The 25,803-nt window shown below is 43.3% G+C and overlaps 1 protein-coding gene across 2 annotated transcripts in view; it reads left to right on the top strand.

Annotated features, from left to right (window-relative positions):
- Nucleotides 1-310: 310 nt before the first annotated feature.
- Nucleotides 311-25,803, top strand: part of LOC135513151 (N(G),N(G)-dimethylarginine dimethylaminohydrolase 1-like) — a 129,125-nt gene continuing 103,632 nt past the window's right edge. Inside the window, exon 1 of one of the 2 annotated variants that reach the window (XM_064935909.1) lies at nt 311-895. In XM_064935909.1, the coding sequence (XP_064791981.1) occupies nt 602-895 (294 nt within the window). In that variant the 5' untranslated portion in view covers nt 311-601. The remainder of the gene's footprint in view (nt 896-25,803) is intronic. The other variant, XM_064935908.1, reaches the window with a different exon arrangement.

Raw genomic sequence — 25,803 nt, 5'->3', positions numbered from 1 at the left:
CATGATCTTTAAATCAACTTTTGCAAAATATGGTTATGAAATGTACACATTAATAAAGATTTGCTCTTTGAATGAAAAGACTGTGAAACACTCACGTGGCTGTAGCCTACATTTTAATAACGGTTTGATTAATGATTATGCACTAGCCTTAACTGACATTCTTTTATGTAAAGACATTGTGGTGAGTTTGTAACCCATTTGTTCGTCGATGATTAGAACGATGTTACAAAGTAATAGAAAGTTGTTACAAAGTAACTGAGCGCCAGCCAGAGCGTCTCATTCTGATTGTGCTGTTTACGAGCCACATTGTCTGTCACATGTCGGGCTGAGCTGTGGCTTCACCGGGAAACGATACTAGCTGTTACATTCGTTCACGTGATTGTACGTTAATGCGCGTCATCAAACCGTTGTCTCTTGTTTGTTGCCTGTTTGAGTTGAGCTGTCAGTTTAGAAAATAAAAAAGAACCAAAAGAATAAAAAACGAACAAAGCTAAATCAACAGAGAGACTTCCACAACATTCGCTGTCAAAATATATTTAGAATAGCCTACTGTTCGAGCTATTTGTTTGAGCAATTTGTGGATAACAACAATCAACGGAACATGGCTGGTGTGATGGCAGATTTTGGTAACTTCACTCACGCCGTTGTTCGAGCTATCCCCTCTTCCCTTGCTAAAGAGGCACTGAGGATGAACGTTTCGGACGTGGACCTGGAGAAAGCTCAGAGAGAACATGAGGTATACGTCGGGGTTCTGAAGCAGAAACTCGGGCTGGAGGTGATTGAACTCCCCGCCGACGAGTCTCTCCCGGACTGTGTGTTCGTGGAGGATGCTGCCGTGGTTTGCGGTGACACGGCTCTGATCACCAGACCCGGGGCAGAGAGCAGAAGGAAAGAGGTAAATAAAGGATCTATTTATTTTAGAAAAACATGACTGTTGACCATGTGCTTATTTCAAGTATGGATCTATAAATCTATGGTCTACTGTTGTCATCTTTGGTTCATAATGCATGGAATATGTATCACTGTCAGAGCGCCATATCGAGATCGTATGGCTACGATGTAACGGTAGGCTATACAAAGGAAGGGATATGTGATTAGCCATCATCTGAATGGAAACGCCCTGGAAAGACGACCAGATATGGTCACGCGAGGACCACTGTCCAACTTAAGTTTTAATTTATGTCCTGATTCCTGGCAGAAGTACGACCTTTGTCTGTTATAACAATAGAGTACATTATGATCATAGTTCTCAAGCTACATGATATGTGATGGAAAATGCGATTCTTTATAAAAACTGTTTTCTACCATAACCTTTGATATGGGTAATACTGACAGCTGTCTAGTCAGATGTGAGCTGTCAACAGATATTAGGTTGTAGTCTGTGATTTCCTGTTTGCAAACATTACTAGAGCACATTCAGTAATGAGGAGGCATGTGAATGTCATTATCTGACCAGTGAAAATAGATGCATTAATTGAAACAGTCATAATTCCTAGGCAGAGAACTATTGGTGCAGATTAGTGCAATGCATGTCAGTCCAATCTCTTCCTCATAATTTCCTCATACGGCATATGGGGAAAAGATTATGTCCATATTATAAACTACATACCCTTACACCAATAAGTTATGCATGTACAAACAGCAGGCTATGGACAGGGAGGTTTTTACTGCCTGTTTACTTAATTGTGTACCCTAATAAAGAAGACTGAATATAAACAGACTTAACTTATTCACAGTATTTATGGGCACCGTGGGCTGCAGACTGACTGTGTGCTTCCATGTTGTCTGTGTGGTGACAGCGTGTTTGACGGTCGGACGAGCTCAGTGAAAGCCCATGTCATATCACATCAGCCACCTCTGCTGGGCTCAGGGGCTGCTAATGGGCCCAGTTCACACCAGTGGGAGATCTGTAAACATCCTGGTAATCATGATGGCTCTCCACATACAGGACATGTATTGGTCAAAGGTTTGGTCAGCAGGACTATTTTGGATCTGACTAGTGTCTCCATGTAATGTAATGCACTGTATCTCAATGCAAGAGGTGTCACTACAGACACCCTGGTTTGAATCCAGGCTGTATCACAACCGGCTGTGATTGGGAGTCCCATAGGGTAGCGCACAATTGGCCCAGCCTCGTCTGGGTTTGGCCGGGGTAGGCCGTCATTGTAAATAAGAATTTGTTTTTAACTGACTTGCCTAGTTAAATAAAGGTTAAACATTTTTTAAAGGTGTATTGCTGCATCCAATGGAAAAGGTATTGTTTGCTTAGAGATTTGTGATAATGTAACATTTAGCATTCATGAAGTCTTTATGACCATGCCATAAAGAGTCGTATAACCCTACCAAGTCTAAGTATTATTGATACATGGTTGGTCACATTGGTGCCGTGACTTGAATCAAACAGCTGCTGGGGGTTACAGAGGTTGTGAAGTCTAGCAGAGGTGGATGAGTGAACTATCCTTGCGTTAATAGACCTGAAGACTGGTGATAGCTCCCAGAGCCCAGCGTTTAGTTCTGTGAGCTACAGTAATATGCTTTTTAGTCTCCACGGACAACCCGGGTTGGATACACGTGTTTAAAAGCTGTCCAATGCCTCTCACAATAAAAGGTTGTACTAATAAGACTGGATGGATTACAGTTCCATTCATACGAAGGGTATAGTTAAACTTCAAATGCCATCCCCTCTAACCTGGGTTAGAAGAATCAATCGCTTTCACGCAACACATTTACTGTTTAGACCTCAGGGTTATTTAACATGCCTCTACAGTCTTTAATGTGGATTCGCTTCCTGTCTTTCTAATGCCAAACAAACAGCCTGTTTTCTCTCTAATTGGCCCAGCCTCTGTCTTCTGATCTCAGAATCCCAGAGGTAAATGAGTCCACCAGCAGCATCAGTAAGGAGCTCATATTATAGTGTGTGTGTGTGTGTGTGTGTGTGTGCGTGTGCGTGTGTGTGTGTGACACCATGGGCGCAGCATTCACTGGTTTAACCAAGCTTTATTGGCTGGGCGATGGGGAAGAAACGGCAGTCTTCTGATCCTTCTCTGTATCCCAGAACCTAGCTCTCTCAGCTAGTCATTTGTCGACTGCCACATATACTGGTTAGATGTACTTGACTTCCTATAGATTTCCGGTTTCTACCAGTTTCATCAGTAATAGGGATTTGCCCTAAAATGTGTTTGATAGATTAGTGCTCTGATGAGAGGCACTGTCGAGATAGAGAGATAAACTGACTGCTTGTTGCGTAAGCAATCCTTAAAAGACCTAAGAAGAGAACGTAACGTTTGTTTTACTAACAGACTGATGAGGACTACGCCCAAAGGGTTCCTCCAGTTCAGTCCAGAAAGATCATACGATAATAAATCCTGGTCTCATGTAACCCAATGGTGGAAGCTATTTCTACTGTATGCTCTTCACTTCAGAGGTTTAGATTAGCTTTACCAAGATTAAACCAGTGGCAGAATGTATGATCTGGTTTATCCTTGTGAAGTCCAGAGGCAACTTCAACAAATATCATTTCATTGTAAAATTGGGATATAAAACCCATTACGGTAGTCAATGTGAGATTAATAATCCAAATGGAATCTACTCCAGATAAGGATTAATGGTACCTTTATTCAGGTGTGAAGGTAGATTTAATTTCTTACCGCTACGTTCTCCCTGTGTGTGCAAGGTGATGCATGCAAACACTTTCTTTATAGTCTCGGTGTAATCATAGAATTACTTATAGAATCTCTATTCATTTCATAGGATTTCTGTGGGCCTGGTAGTCCTAGTACATTTTTAATTTAACTTTTAACATGTATTACCTTTTAATGTAACGTAAACACAACCAGTCATGTTTAAATCTGTTTGTTAAACAATCACCTCAAAAAAGCCCTCCTGTAGTATATAAAGAAGTCCAAAAGGAATATAAGGTGTTTGTTTGGCAGAGTTCAGGATTTCTGATAACAGACATTGACCTTTGGTTCCTAGCTGTTAATTCTGGTTAGTTATGAACTGGGTGGGTTCACTCAACATTGATCATTTGGAACAAACCACGGGACATTCAGGTGGTACATTAAGTCACCAATACCAGGCCTGGGTCAAATGCATAGAAATCAAATGTGATTATTGAGATATGCTTGATTTAGCTTGGAGTTTGCACTTTTTGGGCTATTACAATAGTTTAATTGTACTGGCATCTGGGCGAACTACATCAAGTGCAGCTCAAACATTGTGAAAGTGTTTGACACATTTGTCCCAGCATGTAAAGGTCTGCTGCAGGCAAAGTTTCCTTTTCCCTTGCAACAATTATCACACTATCTCATCTGTTGCGCTTGCATAACTGTGGAGTTTATCCTTCAGTTGGTTTTGGCTGTTGGTTACGCAATGGGAGTTGCGTTTGATATGGATTCCCACTGACTCTTCTCTCACAGGGTTGTGTGTCCTTATGTGCCTGTCTGTGGGTAAAACAGCTGATGTGTGTGTGTGACAGGCCAAGGGTTGTGTTGGTTTAATGTAGTCCCCTCTAACAAAGGGTTTCCCTTGTTCTGTGTTCCATGTGTTCTCAGCAACAGAAACAAAATATCACAAGCGTGACAGCGATTCCCTTTTAAAGCCTGTTTCATAAGTATAGTTTGTTATGATTACTATGATGATGTCTGAAGAGCATAGCCTTCTATTAACATCTAAGTAAAGTGAGACTGCGTTTTTACTGTTTTTAAACTTATTCATTAAAACACGCCAGAAGTTGTCACTGTGAACGTACTGCAATCTCCTCACAAGAACTCACCTTGAATCGGATGGAGTAGAAAAAGTGCACAGCTCAAGGCCTCTGCAATAGATTTCATATCAATGATATGAAGTGTCTGCATGGCTGGGTCCTGTCCAACTCAGCCTAATTAAGAAGTCATGTCCAACCCAGCCTAATTAAGAAGTCCTGTCCAACTCAGCCTAATTAAGAAGTCCTGTCCAACCCAGCCTAATTAAGAAGTCCTGTCCAACCCGGCCTAATTAAGAAGTCATGTCCAACCCAGCCTAATTAAGAAGTCCTGCCCAACCCAACCTAATTAAGAAGTCCTGCCCAACCCAGCCTAATTAAGAAGTCCTGTCCAACCCAGCCTAATTAAGAAGTCATGTCCAAACCAGCCTAATTAAGAAGTCCTGTCCAACCCAGCCTAATTAAGACGTCCTGCCCAACCCAGCCTAATTAAGAAGTCCTGCCCAACCCAGCCTAATTAAGAAGTCCTGTCCAACCCAGCCTAATTAAGAAGTCCTGTCCAACCCAGCCTAATTAAGAAGTCCTGCCCAACCCAACCTAATTAAGAAGTCCTGTCCAACCCAGCCTAATTAAGAAGTCCTGCCCAACCCAGCCTAATTAAGAAGTCCTGTCCAACCCAGCCTAATTAAGAAGTCCTGCCCAACCCAGCCTAATTAAGAAGTCCTGTCCAACTCAGCCTAATTAAGAAGTCCTGTCCAACCCAGCCTAATTAAGAAGTCATGTCCAACCCAGCCTAATTAAGAAGTCCTGTCCAACTCAGCCTAATTAAGAAGTCATGTCCAACCCAGCCTAATTAAGAAGTCCTGTCCAACCCAGCCTAATTAAGAAGTCCTGTCCAACCCAGCCTAATTAAGAAGTCCTGTCCAACCCAGCCTAATTAAGAAGTCCTGTCCAACCCAGCCTAATTAAGAAGTGATGTCCAAACCAGCCTAATTAAGAAGTCCTGCCCAACCCAGCCTAATTAAGAAGTCCTGCCCAACCCAGCCTAATTAAGAAGTCCTGTCCAACCCAGCCTAATTAAGAAGTCCTGCCCAACCCAGCCTAATTAAGAAGTCCTGTCCAACCCAGCCTAATTAAGAAGTCCTGCCCAACCCAGCCTAATTAAGAAGTCCTGCCCAACCCAGCCTAATTAAGAAGTCCTGTCCAACCCAGCCTAATTAAGAAGTCCTGTCCAACCCAGCCTAATTAAGAAGTCCTGTCCAACCCAGCCTAATTAAGAAGTCCTGCCCAACCCAGCCTAATTAAGAAGTCCTGCCCAACCCAGCCTAATTAAGAAGTCCTATCTGAACCATTAGCTCTGGCAGCAGCAGCAACATTGAGATAGATTTCTTGGTCAGGGGCCTTATCGATCGATATTGATGGATACTCTCAGTTATGAGTGCATTAGGATTGTATTACTCATGTGGCTTTCAGACCTCAAGGAATAGTGTGAGTGTGCATGCGTACGTGTGTGTGTGTGCAACCGAGCAAGAATGCGTGTGTCGTGTGTGATTGTATATGTTTGTGTGTGTAATTGAAACCTTCCATGTTGACATCAATGGCCTCGTCAAAGGAGATGTCTTCCTTGGCTCTTATTGACTCTGGCATATTAATTATACATATTAGTACAAAAACTGAAGTGACAGTTGAAGGTCAGGGAGGCAACAATTGCCAGAGAGAGCAGACATTAGCTATCAGTAAAACTGATCTACTCTTAATCAAATTCCAATCCCTTATCACTATAATAGGCCATGCCAAAAATATTAATAAATGAATAGTGTGTGATGCGGCTGTTGGCAGAATATCATTCAGAGAAGCTCTTATCTAGTAACACTCAGAACTTCTCAATTTCCTGTTTTACTGAGCTTATTAACTCAGCTTATGAGAAGAAAGAAGAACAAAGATCACTGAGGCTCAATTATCCAAACCTGGGATAATTTAGGCAGAGCAGAGTTGTTTGGGTTATTGTACTCATAGCTGACTATATCATTTGTTCTTTCGTTCTCTCTCTCTCCTTTTCTCTCTCTCTCTGCTCTCTCTAGATCTCTCTCTCGCTCTCCTCTCTCCTCTCTCTCTCTCTCTCTAGATCTCGCTCTCTCTCCTCTCAATTCAATTCAAGGGGCTTTATTGGCATGGGAAACGTGTTAACATTGCCAAAGCAAGTGAGGTAGATAATATACAAAAGTGAAATAAACAATAAAAATTAACAGTAAACATTACACATACAGAAGTTTCAAAACAATAAAGACATTACAAATGTCATATTATATATATATATATATATATATACAGTGTTTTAGCAATGTACAAATGGTTAAAGTACACAAGATAAAATAAATAAGCATAAATATGGGTTGTATTTACAGTGGTGTTTGTTCTTCACTGGTTGCTCTTTTCTCGTGGCAACAGGTCACAAATCTCTTGCTGCTGTGAAGGCACACTGTGGAATTTCACCCAGTAGATATGGGAGTTTATCAAAATTGGATTTGTTTTCGAATTCTTTGTGGATCTGTGTAATCTGAGCGAAATATGTCTCTCTAATATGTATTAATGTATTTGGGCAGGAGGTTATGAAGTGCAGCTCAGTTTCCACCTCATTTTGTGGGCAGTGAGCACATAGCCTGTCTTCTCTTGAGAGCCATGTCTGCCTACGACGGCCTTTCTCAATAGCAAGGCTATGCTCACTGAGTCTGTACATAGTCAAAGCTTTCCTTAATTTTGCGTCAGTCACAGTGGTCAGGTATTCTGCCGCTGTGTACTCTCTGTTTAGGGCCAAATAGCATTCTAGTTTGCTCTGTTTTTTTGTTAATTTTTTCCAACGTGTCAAGTAATTATCTTTTTGTTTACTCATGATTTGGTTGGGTCTAATTGTGCTGCTGTCCTGGGGCTCTGTAGGGTGTGTTTGTGTTTGTGAACAGAGCCCCAGGACCGGCTTGCTTAGGGGACTCTTCTCCAGGTTCATTTCTCTGTAGGTGATGGCTTTGTTATGGAAGGTTTGGGAATCGCTTCCTTTTAGGTGGTTATAGAAGTTAACGGCTCTTTTCTGGATTTTGATAATTAGTGGGTATCGGCCTAATTCTGCTCTGCATGCATTATTTGGTGTTCTACGTTGTACACAGAGGATATTTTTGCGTAAAGAGTCTCAATTTGGTGTTTGTTTGTGAAGTCTTGGTTGGTGAGCAGACCCCAGACCTCACAACCATAAAGGGCAATGGGCTTTATGAATGATTCAAGTAGCCAAATCCTAATTGGTATGTTGAAATTTATGTTCCTTTTGATGGCATAGAATGCCCTTCTTGCCTTGTCTCTCAGATTGTTCACAGCTTTGTGGAAGTTACCTGTGGCGCTGATGTTTAGGCCAAGGTATGTATAGTTTTTTGTGTGCTCTAGGGCAACAGTGTCTAGATGGAGTTTGTACTTGTGGTCCTGGTGACTGGACCTTTTTTGGAATACCATTATTTTGGTCTTACTGAGATATACTGTCAGGGCCCAGGTCTGACAGAATCTGTGCAGAAGATCTAGGTGCTGCTGTAGGCCCTCCTTGGTTGGTGACAGAAGCACCAGATCATCAGCAAACAGCAGACATTTGACTTTGGATTCTAGTAGGGTGAGGCCGGGTGCTGCAGACTTTTTTAGTGCCCGCGCCAATTCGTTGATATATATGTTGAAGAGGGTGGGGCTTAAGCTGCATCCCTGTCTCACCCTACGACCCTGTGTGAAGAAATGTGTGTGTTTTTTGCCAATTTTAACCGCACACTTGTTGTTTGTGTACATGGATTTTATAATGTTGTATGTTTTACCCCCAACACCACTTTCCATCAGTTTGTATAGCAGAACCTCATGCCAAATTGAGTCGAAGGCTTTTTTTAAATCAACAAAGCATCAGAAGACTTTGCCTTTGTTTTGGTTTGTTTGGTTGTCAATTAGGGTGTGCAGGGTGAATACATGGTCTGTTGAACTGGTAATTTGGTAAAAAGCCAATTTGACTTAGCTCTCTCTCTCCTCTCTCTCTCTCTAGATCTCTCTCTCTGTCTCTCTCTCGCTCTCTCTCCTCTCCTCTCTCGCTCTAGATCTCTCTCTCGCTCTCTCTCGCTCTCTCTCTCTAGATCTCTCTCTCTCCTCTCTCTAGATCTCTCTCTCTCCTCTCTCTAGATCTCTCTCTCTCCTCTCTCTAGATATCTCTCTCTCTAGATCTCTCTCTAGATCTCTCTCTAGATCTCTCTCTAGATCTCTCTCTTGCTTTCTCTCCTCTCTCGCTCTCTCTGCTCTCTCTGCTCTCTCTCTAGATCTCTCTCTGTCTCTAGATCTCTCTCTCGATCTCTCTCGCTCTCTCTCCTCTCTCGCTCTCTTTCTCTCGCTCTCTCTCTCTCCCTTCTCTCTCCTCTCTCTCTGCTCTCTCTCTAGATCTCTCCTCTCTCTCTAGATCTCTCTCTCCTCCTCTGTCTCTAGATCTCTCTAGATCTCTCTCGCTCTCTCTCCTCTCTCGCTCTCTTTCTCTCACTCTCTCGCTCTCTTTCTCTCGCTCTCTCGCTCTCTCTCCTCTCTCTAGATATCTCTCTCTCCTCTCTCTCTCTAGATCTCTCTGTCTCTCTCTCTTGCTCTCTCTCCTCTCTCACTCTCTCTGCTCTCTCTCTAGATCTCTCTCTCTCCCCTCTAGATCTCTCCTCTCTCTCGATCTCTCAATTCAATTCAATTCAAGGGGCTTTATTGGCATGGGAAACATGTGTTAATATTGCCAAAGCAAGTAAGGTAGATAATATATAAAGTGAAATTAACAGTAGACATCACACATACAGGAGTTTCAAAACAATAAAGACATTACAAATGTCATATTATATATATATATATACAGTGTTTTTACAATGTACAAATGGTAAAGGACACAAGATAAAATAAATAAGCATAGATATGGGTTGTATTTACAATGGTGCGTGTTCTTCACTGGTTGCCCTTTTCTCTCTCTCTGTCTCTAGATCTCTCTCTAGATCTCTCTCTCTCTCTCCCTTCTCTCTCCTCTCTCTCTCCTCTCTCTAGATCTCCTCCTCTCTCTCTCTAGATCTCTCTCTCTCTGCTCTCTCTCTAGATCTCTCCTCTCTCTCCTCCTCTCTCTGTCTCTAGATCTCTCTCTCTAGATCTCTCTCGCTCTCTCTCCTCTCTCGCTCTCTTTCTCTCGCTCTCTCGCTCTCTTTCTCTCGCTCTCTCGCTCTCTCGCTCTCTTTCTCTCGCTCTCTCTCGCTCTCGCTCTCGCTCTCTCTCTCTCTCCCTCTCTCTCTCTCCCTTCTCTCTCCTCTCTAGATCTCCTCCTCCTCTCTCTCTCTCTCTCAATTCAGCAATAACTGTATGTCAGGTAAATAGTCCCCCCTCTCTCCAGTCTTCTTAAAGTGTTTATCTGTTCCCCTGATGAACCTGAGTCATCAATCACCTACTCTGCCCCAGCCAGAATACTGCACTCTGATGGTTATTGTTGCTGTCGCTCTAACAGTGAAGCTACAGCTCTTCACATTTAAGGAGACAGAGGAGTCCACACTCCCCTCCACTAGCCTGATCCCCACCTCTTCGATCTTTATCTGCCATTATTTAAAAGCCTGTAAACACGCTGCAGAGATTTTTGTCTCTGCATCCAGTATTTAGGAAGTTCGAGGTAGTTTCTGCTCCTCTAGCCAGCACCTGGCCTAAACAGGTGTTCTACTCCACTAGCCAGCACCTGGCCTAAACAGGTGTTCTATTCCGCTAGACAGTGCCTCGCCTAAACAGGTGTTCTACTCCACTAGCCAGCACCTCGCCTAAACAGGTGTTCTACTCCGCTAGCCAGCACCTCGCCTAAACAGGTGTTCTACTCCACTAGCCAGCACCTCGCCTAAACAGGTGTTCTACTCCGCTAGCCAGCACCTGGCCTAAACAGGTGTTCTATTCCGCTAGCCAGCACCTCGCCTAAACAGGTGTTCTACTCCACTAGCCAGCACCTCGCCTAAACAGGTGTTCTACTCCGCTAGCCAGCACCTGGCCTCAACAGGAGTTCTACTCCACTAGCCAGCACCTTGCCTAAACAGGTGTTCTATTCTGTTAGCCAGCGCCTCGCCTAAACAGGTGTTCTATTCCGCTAGCCAGCACCTCGCCTAAACAGGTGTTCTATTCTGTTAGCCAGCACCTTGCCTAAACAGGTGTTCTATTCTGTTAGCCAGCGCCTCGCCTAAACAGGTGTTCTACTCCGCTAGCCAGCACCTCGCCTAAACAGGTGTTCTACTCTGCTAGCCAGCACCTCGCCTAAACAGGTGTTCTATTCTGTTAGCCAGCGCCTCGCCTAAACAGGTGTTCTACTCCGCTAGCCAGCACCTCGCCTAAACAGGTGTTCTACTCCGCTAGCCAGCACCTCGCCTAAACAGGTGTTCTACTCCGCTAGCCAGCACCTCGCCTAAACAGGTGTTCTACTCCACTAGCCAGCACCTCTCCTAAACAGGTGTTCTACTCCGCTAGCCAGCACCTCGCCTAAACAGGTGTTCTATTCCGCTGGCCAGCGCCTCGCCTAAACAGGTGTTCTACTCCGCTAGACAGCACCTCGCCTAAACAGGTGTTCTACTCCGCTAGCCAGCACCTCGCCTAAACAGGTGTTCTACTCTGCTAGCCAGCACCTCGCCTAAACAGGTGTTCTATTCTGTTAGCCAGCGCCTCGCCTAAACAGGTGTTCTACTCCGCTAGCCAGCACCTCGCCTAAACAGGTGTTCTACTCCGCTAGCCAGCACCTCGCCTAAACAGGTGTTCTACTCCGCTAGCCAGCACCTCGTCTAAACAGGTGTTCTATTCCGCTGGCCAGCGCCTCGCCTAAACAGGTGTTCTACTCCGCTAGCCAGCACCTCGCCTAAACAGGTGTTCTACTCCGCTAGCCAGCACCTCGCCTAAACAGGTGTTCTACTCCGCTAGCCAGCACCTCGCCTAAACAGGTGTTCTATTCTGTTAGCCAGCGCCTCGCCTAAACAGGTGTTCTACTCTGCTAGCCAGCACCTCGCCTAAACAGGTGTTCTATTCCGCTGGCCAGCGCCTCGCCTAAACAGGTGTTCTACTCCGCTAGCCAGCACCTCGCCTAAACAGGTGTTCTACTCCGCTAGCCAGCACCTCGCCTAAACAGGTGTTCTACTCTGCTAGCCAGCACCTCGCCTAAACAGGTGTTCTATTCTGTTAGCCAGCGCCTCGCCTAAACAGGTGTTCTACTCTGCTAGCCAGCACCTCGCCTAAACAGGTGTTCTATTCCGCTGGCCAGCGCCTCGCCTAAACAGGTGTTCTACTCCGCTAGACAGCACCTCGCCTAAACAGGTGTTCTACTCCGCTAGCCAGCACCTCGCCTAAACAGGTGTTCTACTCCGCTAGCCAGCACCTCGCCTAAACAGGTGTTCTACTCCGCTAGCCAGCACCTCGCCTAAACAGGTGTTCTACTCCGCTAGCCAGCACCTCGCCTAAACAGGTGTTCTACTCCGCTAGCCAGCACCTCGCCTAAACAGGTGTTCTACTCCACTAGCCAGCACCTCTTCTAAACATGTGTTCTACTCCACTAGCCAGCACCTCTCCTAAACAGGTGTTCTACTCCGCTAGCCAGTGCCTCGCCTAAACAGGTGTTCGTTTCTTTCGACCTCTAGATGAAGTCTATACCATAGAGTTCCAGTCATTGCACGCTAGCAGTTACCAGAGACTTCCAGTCATTGTGCTAATACCAGTTAACAATTGTGTTAGCGTTAATTGGCTACTTCCTTCCAACTGCATGCAGAGACATACAAATGATATCCATGAGTTCATCTGACTCTGGGGAAGTAGGTAAAGGGCCTTGTTGCCAAAATCTTGAAGTATCCCTTGAATACAGCTCATAGCAAACATAACTTAATAAGGCTAGCCATGTGATTACTCACTCTGATAAGATTCATGCCATAGTTGTTATGATGGGTTTATATCCTGTGATTTGTAACATATTGGGGGATGTGACATAGTGTTGTTTATATAGGTGTTTATATTTTTTTAATTTAACTAGGCAAGTCACTTAAGAACAAATTCTTATTTACAATGACAGCCTAGGGACAGTGGGTTAACTGCCTTGTTCAGGGGCAGAATGACAGATTTTGACCTTGCCAGTTCGGGGATTTGATCCACCAACCTTTGTTACTGGCCCAACACACTAACCACTTGGCTACATACCGCCCCTTATATATGCTTATATAGCCCCAGCATTTTGCCCCAGCGTTTAGCCCCAGCGTTCAGCCCCAGCGTTCAGCCCCAGCGTTCAGCCCCAGCGTTCATCCTCAGCGTTCAGCCCCAGCGTTCATCCTCAGCGTTCAGCCCCAGCGTTCAGCCTCAGCGTTCAGCCTCAGCGTTCAGCCCCAGCGTTCAGCCTCAGCGTTCAGCCCCAGCTCCAGACTGCACAGAGGACCTGTTTTGACAAGACAGGCTGTAGATACAGATTTCCCGCCTCTCTATAGTTTTATAAGACATCCTGTACGGAATCGACCTGGTTTTCTTCTGGGGGCCTTGACAACCGTGTCTGAAGGAGGTGGGACAGGAGGGGATGGGGTAGGGCTGGCACAATACCATATAACCATGTAACTGACGGTTATTGATGAAGACCATCAGGAAAATAAAATAACCGTCATAAACATTTTGGTTTTTGGGGGAGGTGACAAACAGCTGACATAAAATGAGACGTCGGGGCATTCGTGTGGTTGAGTCCGTTTTTGAGGTAACATAAACTTTTAAAAATGTGATGAAACTTTGTAGCTCCTTGCTGAAACAATCAAAGTGTTGTATTATGCCATCATTGACTTAAATGGGGAACCCCGTTCTATTCATTCTATTTCTATGGCAGCACATGCAGTCAGAAGCTGAGGAGAGGTGAAATGTGCACCTTAAAAACGGTTATTACGGTGACTGAGGTTATTTGGTTGGCCAACTACTGTCATCCATGACCATCACAGAGCTAGTGAGGGGGAGTGTCTTGAACCCAGCAGCTTCAATAGATATGGGACAGGCAGGGTCAAGTTGTCTTGGTTTCCCCAACTGACTGACACATTCCTAATACTACCTGTTACCCTGCTGGGGTCTACACTGGTTGAGGTTGGAGAAGGTCTGTTTGTATTTTTTTGTCTTTCTCTGCCACATTGTCTTGCTATCTCATATCTATCATCTATCTGTCATCTCCCTCGGTCCTCTTTCTCTCTTACACTCACTCTCCCTCCCTTACCCTTCCTACTGTCTTTTTTTAAGACAGACATACAACACAGGGCCCTTCTGCAGGCCGTGTGTCTGTCAGGGTTGTGTAAAGAGTGCATGTGAACAGACCAATCTCTCTTCTCCACCACCCCTGATCATAGACGCACTCTGCCCTTCTCTCGCCCCCCAGCTCCCCCCTCCCCGGGCTGGTAGACAGCTGCGGGACACTTGCGAACAGAAATCCCTCTCAGCCCTAGTGCAACCAGGTCATGGTCAACTGTCACCGGGGGTGTGCGAGGGGAGAGGGGGAGAGGGAAAGAGAGAAGCCAGGGGGAGAAAAAGAAGCCATATTACAACCTACTGTATGTGATAATTGCATTGTTTTCTCTATAACGTGTTAGTTCATATGCCTTTGATATAGTGGCAGAATAAATTCGTTACAAAACCGGAGAGCAACATCTGTATGAATTTATGGTTGGATCAGAATCGCCGTTATAATGATTGGGCAATATGTAGAATGTATGTAAAAAAAAGTAAGTCAAAATCCCTATCTCCATCCATGGCTAATTTAGGAAAGGGACAATTTTAGCTAGTTAGCTAGGCACCGGGGGACAACGACACAACGAGATTCATCAAATCAACTTTTCTTTCAATGACGTTTAGCTTCTAATGTGATGTGATTGGTGTGAAGCCAAATCCAAACTGGCTTTCATTGACACTTTTTTTCTGGTGCGCAAGGAGCATTCACAGCTGAGCTCACTCAGTTTAGCTCAACGCTGATTGGCTATTATTTTATACTTTTTTTTAATCAAGGGAGGCCAAATGCTAAAATGTTTTCAATTGTTTTTTTCCCTCATCAACAAATTCACAGAACCCCATAATGACAAAGCAAAAACAGGTTTTTAGACATTTTTGCAAAAAATAAATAAATAAACTGATACTGAAAGATCATCTCAAGCTCTGTCATGTTGGATGGGGAGTGTTGCTGAAAACATCTATTTTCACGTCTCTCCAGAGATGTTCGATCAGGTTCAAGTCCGGGCTCTGACTGGGCCACTCAAGGACATTGAGACTTGTCCCGAAGCCACTCCTGCATTGTCTTGGCTGTGTGTTTAGGGTTGTTGTCCTGTTGGAAGGTGAACCTTTGCCCCAGTCTGAGGTCCTGAGCGCTCTGGAGCAGGTTTTCATCAAGGATCTCTCCATACATTTCTCTGTTCCTCTTTGCCTCAATCTTGACTAGTCTCCCAGTCCCTGTTGCTAAAAAACATCGCCACTGCATGATGCTGCCACCACCATGTTTCACCGTAGGGATGGTGCCAGGTTTCCTCCAGATGTGACGCTTGGCATTCAAGCCAAAGAGTTCAATCTTGGTTTCATCATACCAGAGAACCTTGTTTCTCATGGTCTGAGAGTCTGTAGGTGCCTTTTGGCAAACTCAAAGCGTGCTCTCATGTGTCTTTTAATGAGGAGTGGCTTCCATCTGGCCACTCTACCATAAAGACCTGATTGGTGGAGTGCTGCAGAAATGGTTGTGTTGAAGGTTCTCCCATGACCATTGGGTTCTTGGTCACCTCCCTTACCAAGGCCCTTCTTCCCCGATTACTCAGTTTGGCCTTGCGGGCAGCTCTAGAAATTGTCTTGGTGGTTCCCAACTTCTTCCATTTATGAATGATGGAGGCCACTGTGTTCTTGGGGACCTTCAATGCTGCAGACATTTTTTGGTACCCTTCCCCAGATCTGTGCCTCAACACAACCCTGTCTCGGAACTCTACGGACAATTCCTTCGACCTCATAGCTTGGTTTTTACTCTGACATGCACTGTCAACTATAGGACCTTATATAGAGGTGTGTGCCTTTCCAAATCATATCCAATCAATTGAATTTGCTACAGGTGGACTCCAATGGAAACAGGATGCACTTGAGCCAATTTCGAGTCTCATAGCAAAGCGTCTGAATACTTATGTGAATAAGTATATTTTTATTTTGAATAAATTTACAACAATTTCAAAAAATCTGTTTTCACATTGCCAATATGGAGTATTGTGTGTCGATTGCTGAGGATTATTTATGCTTTATTCATTTTAGAATAAGGCTGTAACGTAACAAAGTGAGGAAAAGGTAAAGGGGTATAAATACTTTCCAAAGGCACTCTGTACATTATTTTAATAGCAAGACACTGTGAAGTCCATTATTTCACTGAAGAATATGAAGTAAGCTGTTTGAGAAGGTTTGAATCCTTAGCAACCTGCATACACATTGTTTGAAATACAATAGACCAACATAGCTACTGTAGTAGATCAAAGCTGTGCTGGAAAACCTGGGTGGAGTAGGCATTGTAGTGCTCATGTGAATTTCCTTTCTTTTTCAGCTTCAGACCAATGCCTACTTCTCACTTAAAACACAGTTTTTTGTTTTTAATTTCCATGGATTTTACACCAGAAGGTGATTTTCTGTTGAAGAGGAACTGCACCCGCTGATTTGGTCTTGTTTTTTGGCTTTGCTCCTCAAGAAATGCTGGTGGCCATGACAGAAGCCAAACGTGAGTTGGCTTGGCGGTGTGGTTTGATGTTGGTGTTTCTTGGGTGTGTCCTTGCCACCACCAGGACACACCCATCTATCAGAACCTTGCCCACAGCTGGAAACAGCTCAATCACAACAACCAAACCTCCTGCAGGTTGAGTTCAATAACTACAGGCAGATACAGTATAAGGTGAGATGCCGGAGGAAGCTTTTATTTATTTAGTCTTTATTTAATCAGGGAAAACCCATTCAGACCAGGGTCTCATTCACAAGTATGCCCTGATCACAGCAACAGCAGTCAAATAACAGCAAATTAAATAGGTCAGTAGCCCACAAGGTAATAGGAGAAGAATTAATGTACATATTCTAATCTAAGTGTTTTGCTAACTTTCAAATGTAGTAACAGATCCATATAGAATAAACAACCCTTTACATAATACCACAGAAGCAGTGTTCATTTTTCATTGTCATTTCCAGTCGACACAGATACTGTGCAAACATGTCAGAGTGGTCATACGGTCTAGGGCTGTGGCGGTCATGACATTTTGTTTGGTGGTAATGGGATACCTTGGCAAACATGTCAGAGTAGCCATACGATCTAGGGCTGTGGCGGTCATGACATTTTGTTTGCTGGTAATGGGATATCTTGGCAAACATGTCAGAGTGGTCATACGGTCTAGGGCTGTGGCGGTCATGGCATTTTGTTTGGTGGTAATGGGATACTTTGGCAAACATGTCAGAGTGGTCATACGGTCTAGGGCTGTGGCGGTCATGACATTTTGTCATTCATTAACTGACCATTAATGAACATTGTTTGCAGCATAGAAGCTGCAAACAAGCCACTGATGTGCGCCTTTGGAACATCTACATTTAAAAAATTATAATAAATCAATTTAAATTTACACCATCACAATAAATGCATTATTTATTTTAGTCAAGTCTAAAACGTTAGAAAAGAAGAAAAGGAATTTCAGAAAAACAGAATAGAGGTCGACCGATTATGATTTTTCAACGCCAATACTGATTATTGGAGGACCAATTAATCGGCCGATTTGAAAAGAAAAATAATTTGTAATAATGACAATTACAACAATACTGAATCAACACTTATTTTAACTGTATGGGCTAAAAAACTGTGGGTCAAAAAAGTATTTAGTCAGCCACCAATTGTGCATGTTCTCCCACTTAAAAAGATGAGAGAGGCCTGTAATTGTCATCATAGGTACACTTCAACTATAACAGACAAAATTAGAAAAAAAATCCAGAAAATCACATTGTAGGATTTTTAATGAATTTATTAGCAAATTATGGTGGAAAATAAGTATTTGGTCAATAACAAAGGTTTATCTCAATACTTTTTTGGCAATGACAGAGGTCATTGAAAGGAGGACCTTGAAATGCTTCTTACGAAGCCACTCTTTCGTTGCCCGGGCGGTGTGTTTGGGATCATTGTCATGCTGAAAGACCCAGCCACGTTTCATCTTCAATGCCCTTGCTGATGGAAGGAAGTTTTCAGTCAAAATCTCACAATACATGGCCCCATTCATTCTTTCCTTTACACGGATCAGTCGTCCTGGTCCCTTTGCAGAAAAACAGCCCCAAAGCATGATGTTTCCACCCCCATGCTTCACAGTAGGTATGGTGTTCTTTGGATGCAACTCAGCATTCTTTGTCCTCCAAACACGACGAGTTGAGTTTTTACCAAAAAGTTATATTTTGGTTTCATCTGACCATATGACATTCTCCCTATCTTCTTATGGATCATCCAAACACTTTCTAGCAAACTTCAGACGGGCCTGGACATGTACTGGCTTAAGCAGGGGGACACGTCTGGCACTGCAGGATTTGAGTCCCTGGCAGCGTAGTGTGTTACTGATGGTAGGCTTTGTTACTTTGGACCCAGCTCTCTGCAGGTCATTCACTAGATCCCCCCGTGTGGTTCTGGGATTTTTGCTCACCGTTCTTGTGATCATTTTGACCCCACGGGGTGAGATCTTGCGTGTAGCCCCAGATCGAGGGAGATTATAAGTGGTCTTGTATGTCTTCAATTTCCTAATAATTGCTCCCACAGTTGATTTCTTCAAACCAAGCTGCTTACCTATTGCAGATTCAGTCTTCCCAGCCTGGTCCAGGTCTACAATTTTGTTTCTGGTGTCCTATTACAGCTTGGCCATAGTGGAGTTTGGAGTGTGACTGTTTGAGGTTGTGGACAGGTGTCTTTTATACTGATAACAAGTTCAAACAGGTGCCATTAACCTCTTGAAACTCCCCATCCCGGATCCGGGATTGTGACTAAGCCTCAGGCTCATTAGCATAACGCAACGTTAACGATTTCTGAAAATCGCAAATAAAATTAAAATAATGCGTTTGCTCTCAAGCTTAGCCTTTTCTTAACAACACTGTCATCTCAGATTTTCAAAATATGCTTTTGAACCATAGAAATTGACTAATTTGTGTAAGAGTATGCTAAGCTAGCATAGCATTTTGTGTAGCATGTAGCACGCAACATTTTCACAAAAGCCAGATAACCAAATAAATAAAATCATTTACCTTTGAAGAGCTTCTGATGTTTTCAATGAGGAGACTCCCAGCCACATACCAGATGCGCAGTGTTTCCTGAAAGCGTCTGTGTGTAGGAGAAATCGTTCCGTTTTCTACATTGCGCCTGGCTACCGAAACGAACCGAAAATGCAGTCACCTACAACGTGAAACTTTTTCCGGATTAACTACATACTATCGACCGAAACATGGCAAACGTTGTTTGGAATCAATCCTCAAGGTGTTTTTTCACATATCTCTTCATTGACATGCAGTTCGTGGAAGCTTGCTTCTCTCTCTGTGCCCCATGGAAAAATACTGGCAGGTGACTTTTGCGCACCAATTTCGGCGCAGGACACCGGGCGGACACGTGGTAAATGTGGTCTCTTATGGTCAATCTTCCAATGATCTGCCTACAAATACGTCACAATGCTGCAGACACCTTGGGGAAACGACAGAAAGGGCAGACTCATTCCTCTTGCGTTCACAGCCATATAAGGAGATCATGAAAGACAGAGCCTCAAAAATCCTTGTCATTTCCTGGATGCCAAGTCATCTTGGTTTTGCCTGAAGCTCACGTTAAAGGGCACGCACAGAGAAGATATTTGTATTTCTGGACACGTCAGAGTGTTTTCTTTCGAACAGTAGCAATTATATGCATAGTCGAGCATCTTTTTGTGACAAAATATCTTGTTTAAAACGGGAACGTTTTTCTTCCAAAAATGAAATAGCGCCACCATAGGTGTAAGAGGTTAATACAGGTAAGGAGTGGAGGACAGAGGAGCCTCTTAAAGAAGAAGGTACAGGTCTGTGAGAGCCAGAAATCTTGCTTGTTTGTAGGTGACCAAATACTTATTTTCCACCATAATTTGCAAATAAATTAATAAAAAAATCCTACAATGTGATTTTCTGGATTTTTTTCCCTCATTTAGTCTGTCATAGTTAAGTGTACCTATGATGAAAATTACAGGTCTCTCTCATCTTTTTAAGTGGGAGAACTTGCACAATTGGTGGCTGACTAAATACTTTTTTCCCCACTGTACATACTACCTCAAATAACCAGTGCCCCCGCACATTGACTCTGTATTGGTTCCCACCTGTATATAGTCTCGCTATTGTTATTTCACTGCTGCTCTTTAATTACGTGTCACTTTTATATCTTATTCTTATCTGTATTTTTTGAAACGGCATTTTTGGTTAGAGGCTCGTAAGTAAGCATTTCACTGTAACACCTGTTGTATTCGGCGCATGTGACAAATGTAATTTGATTTGATACTTACATGGTAATCGTCCCAGATGTTTACTGGCCAACAAGCTACGCAGCAATGATCAATTAGCTGATATAGCAACTATTGTCTCTGAAACGGAAACTACTATCAGAACCCAAATAAATCAATAAAAGATTCTCCCGCTTCTATAAAGAACTCTACAGCTCTGATTGTAAGCCACACCATGTCATGGTTGTCGTAAGGCGCAGCGTGGTAAGCGTACATACTTCTTTAATAAAGAAAGAACACTGAACAAAACATCAAAATGAACCGTGAAGCAAATATGAGTAGAATAAGAACACAGAAATACCCTATGGAAAATGGCTACCTAAATATGGTCCCCAATCAGAGACAACGATAGACAGCTGCATCTGAGAACCAATTCAGGCCACCATAAACCTACATATACCTAGACTTACGAAAAACACTAGATATAAAAATAACCCTAGACAATACAAAAACCAACATTCCCACCCTAGTCACACCCTGACCTGACCAAAATAATAAAGAAAACAAAGATAACTAAGGTTAGGGCGTGACACACCAAGCCAGACTAAGACCTTTCTAAAAGAATGAAGTACTCCTCTTCTTTGTTAACAAAACTTTTGTCCTCGGTTAACCTCATAACTCTTACATATCTTAAATGCTTCATCAGAAACAGTAGCTCTTTGGGCTGTATTATCTCTCAATGCAGACAATATTTTACTGTGTCTGGACCATGTATCTCCATCGCTCCCAAACGCATTGACGATCATAGATAAATTCAGCTGCATCTGAAGTTTAAAAATTAATCTAACCAAATCAGCCCTACTGCCTCGCAAGACCCGATGGAGAACTCCATCTCTACTCCCAATCGTTTCCTATTTTCAATACTTGGGAGTAGATACACTGCATTCAGAAAGTATTCACACGCCTTGACTTTTTCCACATTTTGTTGTTTTACATCCGAAATTTAAAATTGATTAATTTGAGATTTTGTGTCATTGGCCTACACACAATACCTTAAACACGGAATTATGTTTTCATTCATTTTTACAAATTAATAAAAACAATTAAAAGCTGAAATTTCTTCAGTCAATATATATTCAACCCCTTTTTTAATGGCAAGCCTAAAGAAGTTCAGGAGTAAACATTTGCTGAACAAGTCAGATAATAAGTTGCATGGACTCACTCTGTGTGCAATAATAGTGTTTAACATGATTTTTGAATGACTACCTCATCTCTATACCCCACACATACAATTATATCTGTAAGGTCAAACAGTGAATTTCAAACACAGATTCAACCACAAAGACCAGGGAGGTTTTCCAATGCCTCGCAAAGAAGGCCACCTATTGGTAAATGGGTAAAAAAAAATACAAAGATACAGGTGTCCTTCCTAACTCAGTTGCCAGAGACGATGGAAACTGCTCAGGGATTTCACCATGAGGTCAATGGGGACTTTAAAACAGTTAGTGTTTAATGGCGGTGATAGGAGAAAACTGAGAATGGATCAACAACATTGTAGTTACCTCACAATACTAACCTAATTGGCAGAGTGAAAAGAAGGAAGCCTGTACAGAATAAAAACATTCCAAAACTTGCATCCTGTTAGTAACAAGGCACTAAAGTAATACTGCAACAAAATATATATTCTGAGTACAAAGTGTTATGTTTGGGATAAATCCAATACAACACATTACTGAGTACCACTCCCCATATTTTCAAGCACAGTGGTGGCAGCATCGTGTTAGGGGTATGCATTTAATCCTTAAGGACTGGGGAGTTTTTCAGGATAAAAAATAAACAAATGGAGGTAAGCACAGGCAAAATCCTAGAGGAAAATCTGGTTCAGTCTGCTTTCCACCAGATACTGGGAGATGAATTCCCTTTTCAGCAGGACAATAACCTAAAATCTACACCGAGTTTCTTACCAAGAAGACAATGAGTTGCAGCATTACAGTTTTAACTTAAATCTACTTGAACATCTATGGCAAGACCTAAAAATGGTTGCCTAGCAATGATCAACAACCAATTTGACAGAGCTTTGAAAGTTTTGAAAATAACGTTGCAGAATCCAGGTGTGGAAAGCTTTTAAAGATTTACCCAGAAAGACTCACAGCTGTCATCGCTGCCAAGGTGCTTCTACAAGTATTGACTCAGGGGTGTGAATACTTTATGTCAATTAAATATTTTTGTATTTCATTTTCATTTTCAATCAATTTGCAAAAATGGCTTAAAACATGTTTTCATCTTTTCATTATGGGGTATTGTGTGTAGATGGGTGATTTAAAAACAAAACAATTTAATACATTTAGATTTCAGGCTGTAACACAACAAAATGTGGAATAACGCAATGGGTTATTGTCACGCCCATCACTACCCACACCTAAATCCATCATTACTCGCATCCTTGTTCGCTGGTCTCACCTGGACTCCATTACCTTGTTGTTTGCTCCTCCTATATCTGTCTGTACCTCGGTCAGATCCCTGTGTCAGCATTATTGTCGCTTTTGTTTCCCTCTGTCCAGACACTGTCTGTATTCTGTTCCTGTCCGTGTTTCATTAAATGGTTACTCCCCGTACTTGCTTCTCGTCTCCAGCGTCTGTCCTTACAGAATGCTGACACCAATATTTGAAGCATTAGGGAGGTTTTTGTTTTGTTGGTGACGTCCGGTCTGGGAGCCACTGCCGTAGGAACCGGGGGTGCCTCAGCTGGCTCGTTGGGCTTTCACGCCTTAGCTCGTTCGAGAGGTTTCCTTGCCTCGGTTGGCATTGGCAGGCGCCCATCCCACGTCATACCTCAGCCGGCTCGTCGGGCTCTCACGCCTAAGCCGGCTCGTCAGGCTCCCATGCCTCAGCCGGCTCGTCAGGCTCCCACACCTCAGCGGGATCGTCAGGCCGTTTCATGTCTCATCCGGATCGTCGGGCTCCCACGCCTCAGCCGGCTCGTCGGGCTCCCACGCCTCAGCCGGCTCGTCGGGCTCCCACGCCTCAGCCGGCTCGTCGGGCTCCCACGCCTCAGCCGGCTCGTCGGGCTCCCACGCCTCAGCCAGCTCGTTGGGCTTCTACACCTCAGCCAGGTTGTCCAGCGCCATGCCTCGGCGGACCCATCAGGCTCGCCCAGGTGGGATGCCAGGTGTCTCCCCTAGAGGGGGGTACTGTCACGCCTGCTTCCCGCTCCTCCTCTCTGGCACTCGAAGGCGCCAGGCTGCCCATAATTACGCACACCTGTCACCATCATTATAAGTATCAGCGCTCGCTGGACTCACCTGGACTCCATTACCTTGATTGCCCCTCGGTTAGATCCCTGTGTCGCATTATTGTATTTTTTTTGTTTTCCCCTGTCCAGATGCTGTCCGTATTCTGTTCCTGTCCGTGTTTCATTAAATGGTTACTCCATGTACTTGCTTCTCATCTCCAGTGTCTGTTCTTACAGGGTTTGAATACAAGGCAGTGTGTATTTCCTTCCTTAAATAAAACCATTGCCAGAAACTTTAACTAAAAGCTCAAATCAATTCAATATGACCTCATTAGATGAAATAATATTCCAGTTGCTTTAACCTTTCTGGCGCAGGCGTTCCACTAGCGACCCACCTCAACAACATCCGGTGAAATTGCAGAGCGCGAAATTAAAATACAAGTGTCATACATCAAAATAAAGCTTAACTTCTTGTTAATCCAGCCGCGGTGTCGATTTCAAAAAGGCTTTCCAGCGAAAGCACACCATGTGATTATCTGAGGACAGCACCCCGCATACATATAAAAGCATGAAAAACATTTTTCAACCAGGCAGGTGTGCCACGAAAGTCAGAAATAGCAATATAATAAAAGCCTTACCTTTGAAGATCTTGTTCTGTTGGCACTCCAAAAGATCCCAGCTACATCACAAATGGTCCTTTTGTTCGATAAAGTCCTTATTTATAACCCCAAATACTCAGTTTAGCTGGTGCGCTTCATTCAATAATCCACCGGTTTCCCTCCTTCAAAATGCATAGAAAATTAATCCCAAAAGTTACAAATAAACTCAAAAAACATTTATAATCAAACCACAGCTACCCTAATAGGTAAATAAACAATAAAATGTATTGTTTTTACCGGAGATAAACATCAAAGAACGCTCTCTCACCCACGAGCATGAAAAAACTACAGCCAAAATCGGAGCCAGAGTAACTACAAACTCCAACTCATTTTTCCAAAACCAAGCCTGAAACTTTTTCTAAAGGCTGGTGACATCTAGTGGAAGCCCTAGGAACTGCAATCTGGGAGGATTTCACCTCATAATAAACATGACAGCCATTGAAAACAGTGGTAGACTGAATTTATTTTTGTTTTTGTATGGTTTGTCCTCTGGGTTTTGCCTGCCATATCAGTTTTGTTATACTCACAGACATTATTTTAACAGTTTTAGAAACTGTATAGTGTTTTCTATCCAAATCTACCAGTTATATGTATATCTTAACTTCTGGGCCCGAGTAACAGGCAGTTTACTTTGGGCATACTTTTCATCCGGACGTCAAAATCCTGCCCCCCTAGCCCAAATAGGTTTTAATTGGCGAAATATAAATTGTCAAAATGTATGTATTTCCTACGGCTGAATATCTGTAGTTCAATGCTTCCCATGCCCCCCCCCCCACCCTTCTGGCTATTGGGATACAATACAAGGTGCGGTTGAAAAATTCAGTTTGGGGTCACTTAGAAATGTCCTTGTTGTTGATAGAAATGCATATTTTTTGCCCATTTTAAAATAACATCAAATTGATCAGAAGTACAGTGTCGATATTGTTAATGTTGTAAATGACTGTTGTAAGCTGGAAATGGCAGATTTTTTATGGAATATCTACATAGGCGCAGAGAGGCCCATTATCAGCAACCATCACTCCTGTGTTCCAATGGCACGTTGTGTTAGCTAATCCAAGTTTATAATTTTAAAAGGCTAAACCCTTTTGCAATTATGTTACTACAGCTGAAAACTGATTAAAGGAGCTTAACTTGCTAGTTATCTAAGTGACGGAATTAATAAGGTGACTGGCATCATATTGTGTTGGCTTTCTGCTGTGTTTGAGAAGTACATGACCTTTGGATGAGTTATCTGTACAGCTGTCACTGCTATCTTTTGATTTCCTTGCGTATTTCTCCCTCTCTGTTATCGGCCTGTCTGCTCCTCCCCCATCTTCTCCAAGCAGCTTTTTAGGATATTTTGGTGCCCCCTTGTGTATTAAGCCGGTAATACCATAAATCCCGGGATGAGGGAAGGACGGCATGATGATATGAAATTCTGGATACCGGCCAACCCTACTTGAGAGTGGCTGTGTTGATATAAATGTGAGATTTGGTACAGCAAGGAGCTTGAGATTTCCGTTGTGTAACTGTTTCTTTAGTTTTCCAGGGAATAGTTTAGTAAAGAGGTGAATCACAGCAAGAGAGAGATCAAAGAGGGGGATACTCTGGCCTCTAAGGTGCTTCAGATGAAGTGTTTTGTTATCAGTTGGCATGGCGTTTGGAAAAGGTTGAGAGGTTTTTGGGAGTGTGTGTGGGGGGGGGGGGCGATGCATTTTTGGGGAGGTTGTG

Source organism: Oncorhynchus masou, chromosome 24 (genome assembly GCF_036934945.1).
Source record: "Oncorhynchus masou masou isolate Uvic2021 chromosome 24, UVic_Omas_1.1, whole genome shotgun sequence".
Taxonomy (NCBI): domain Eukaryota; kingdom Metazoa; phylum Chordata; class Actinopteri; order Salmoniformes; family Salmonidae; genus Oncorhynchus; species Oncorhynchus masou.
This window is presented reverse-complemented; position numbering and strand designations above follow the sequence as displayed.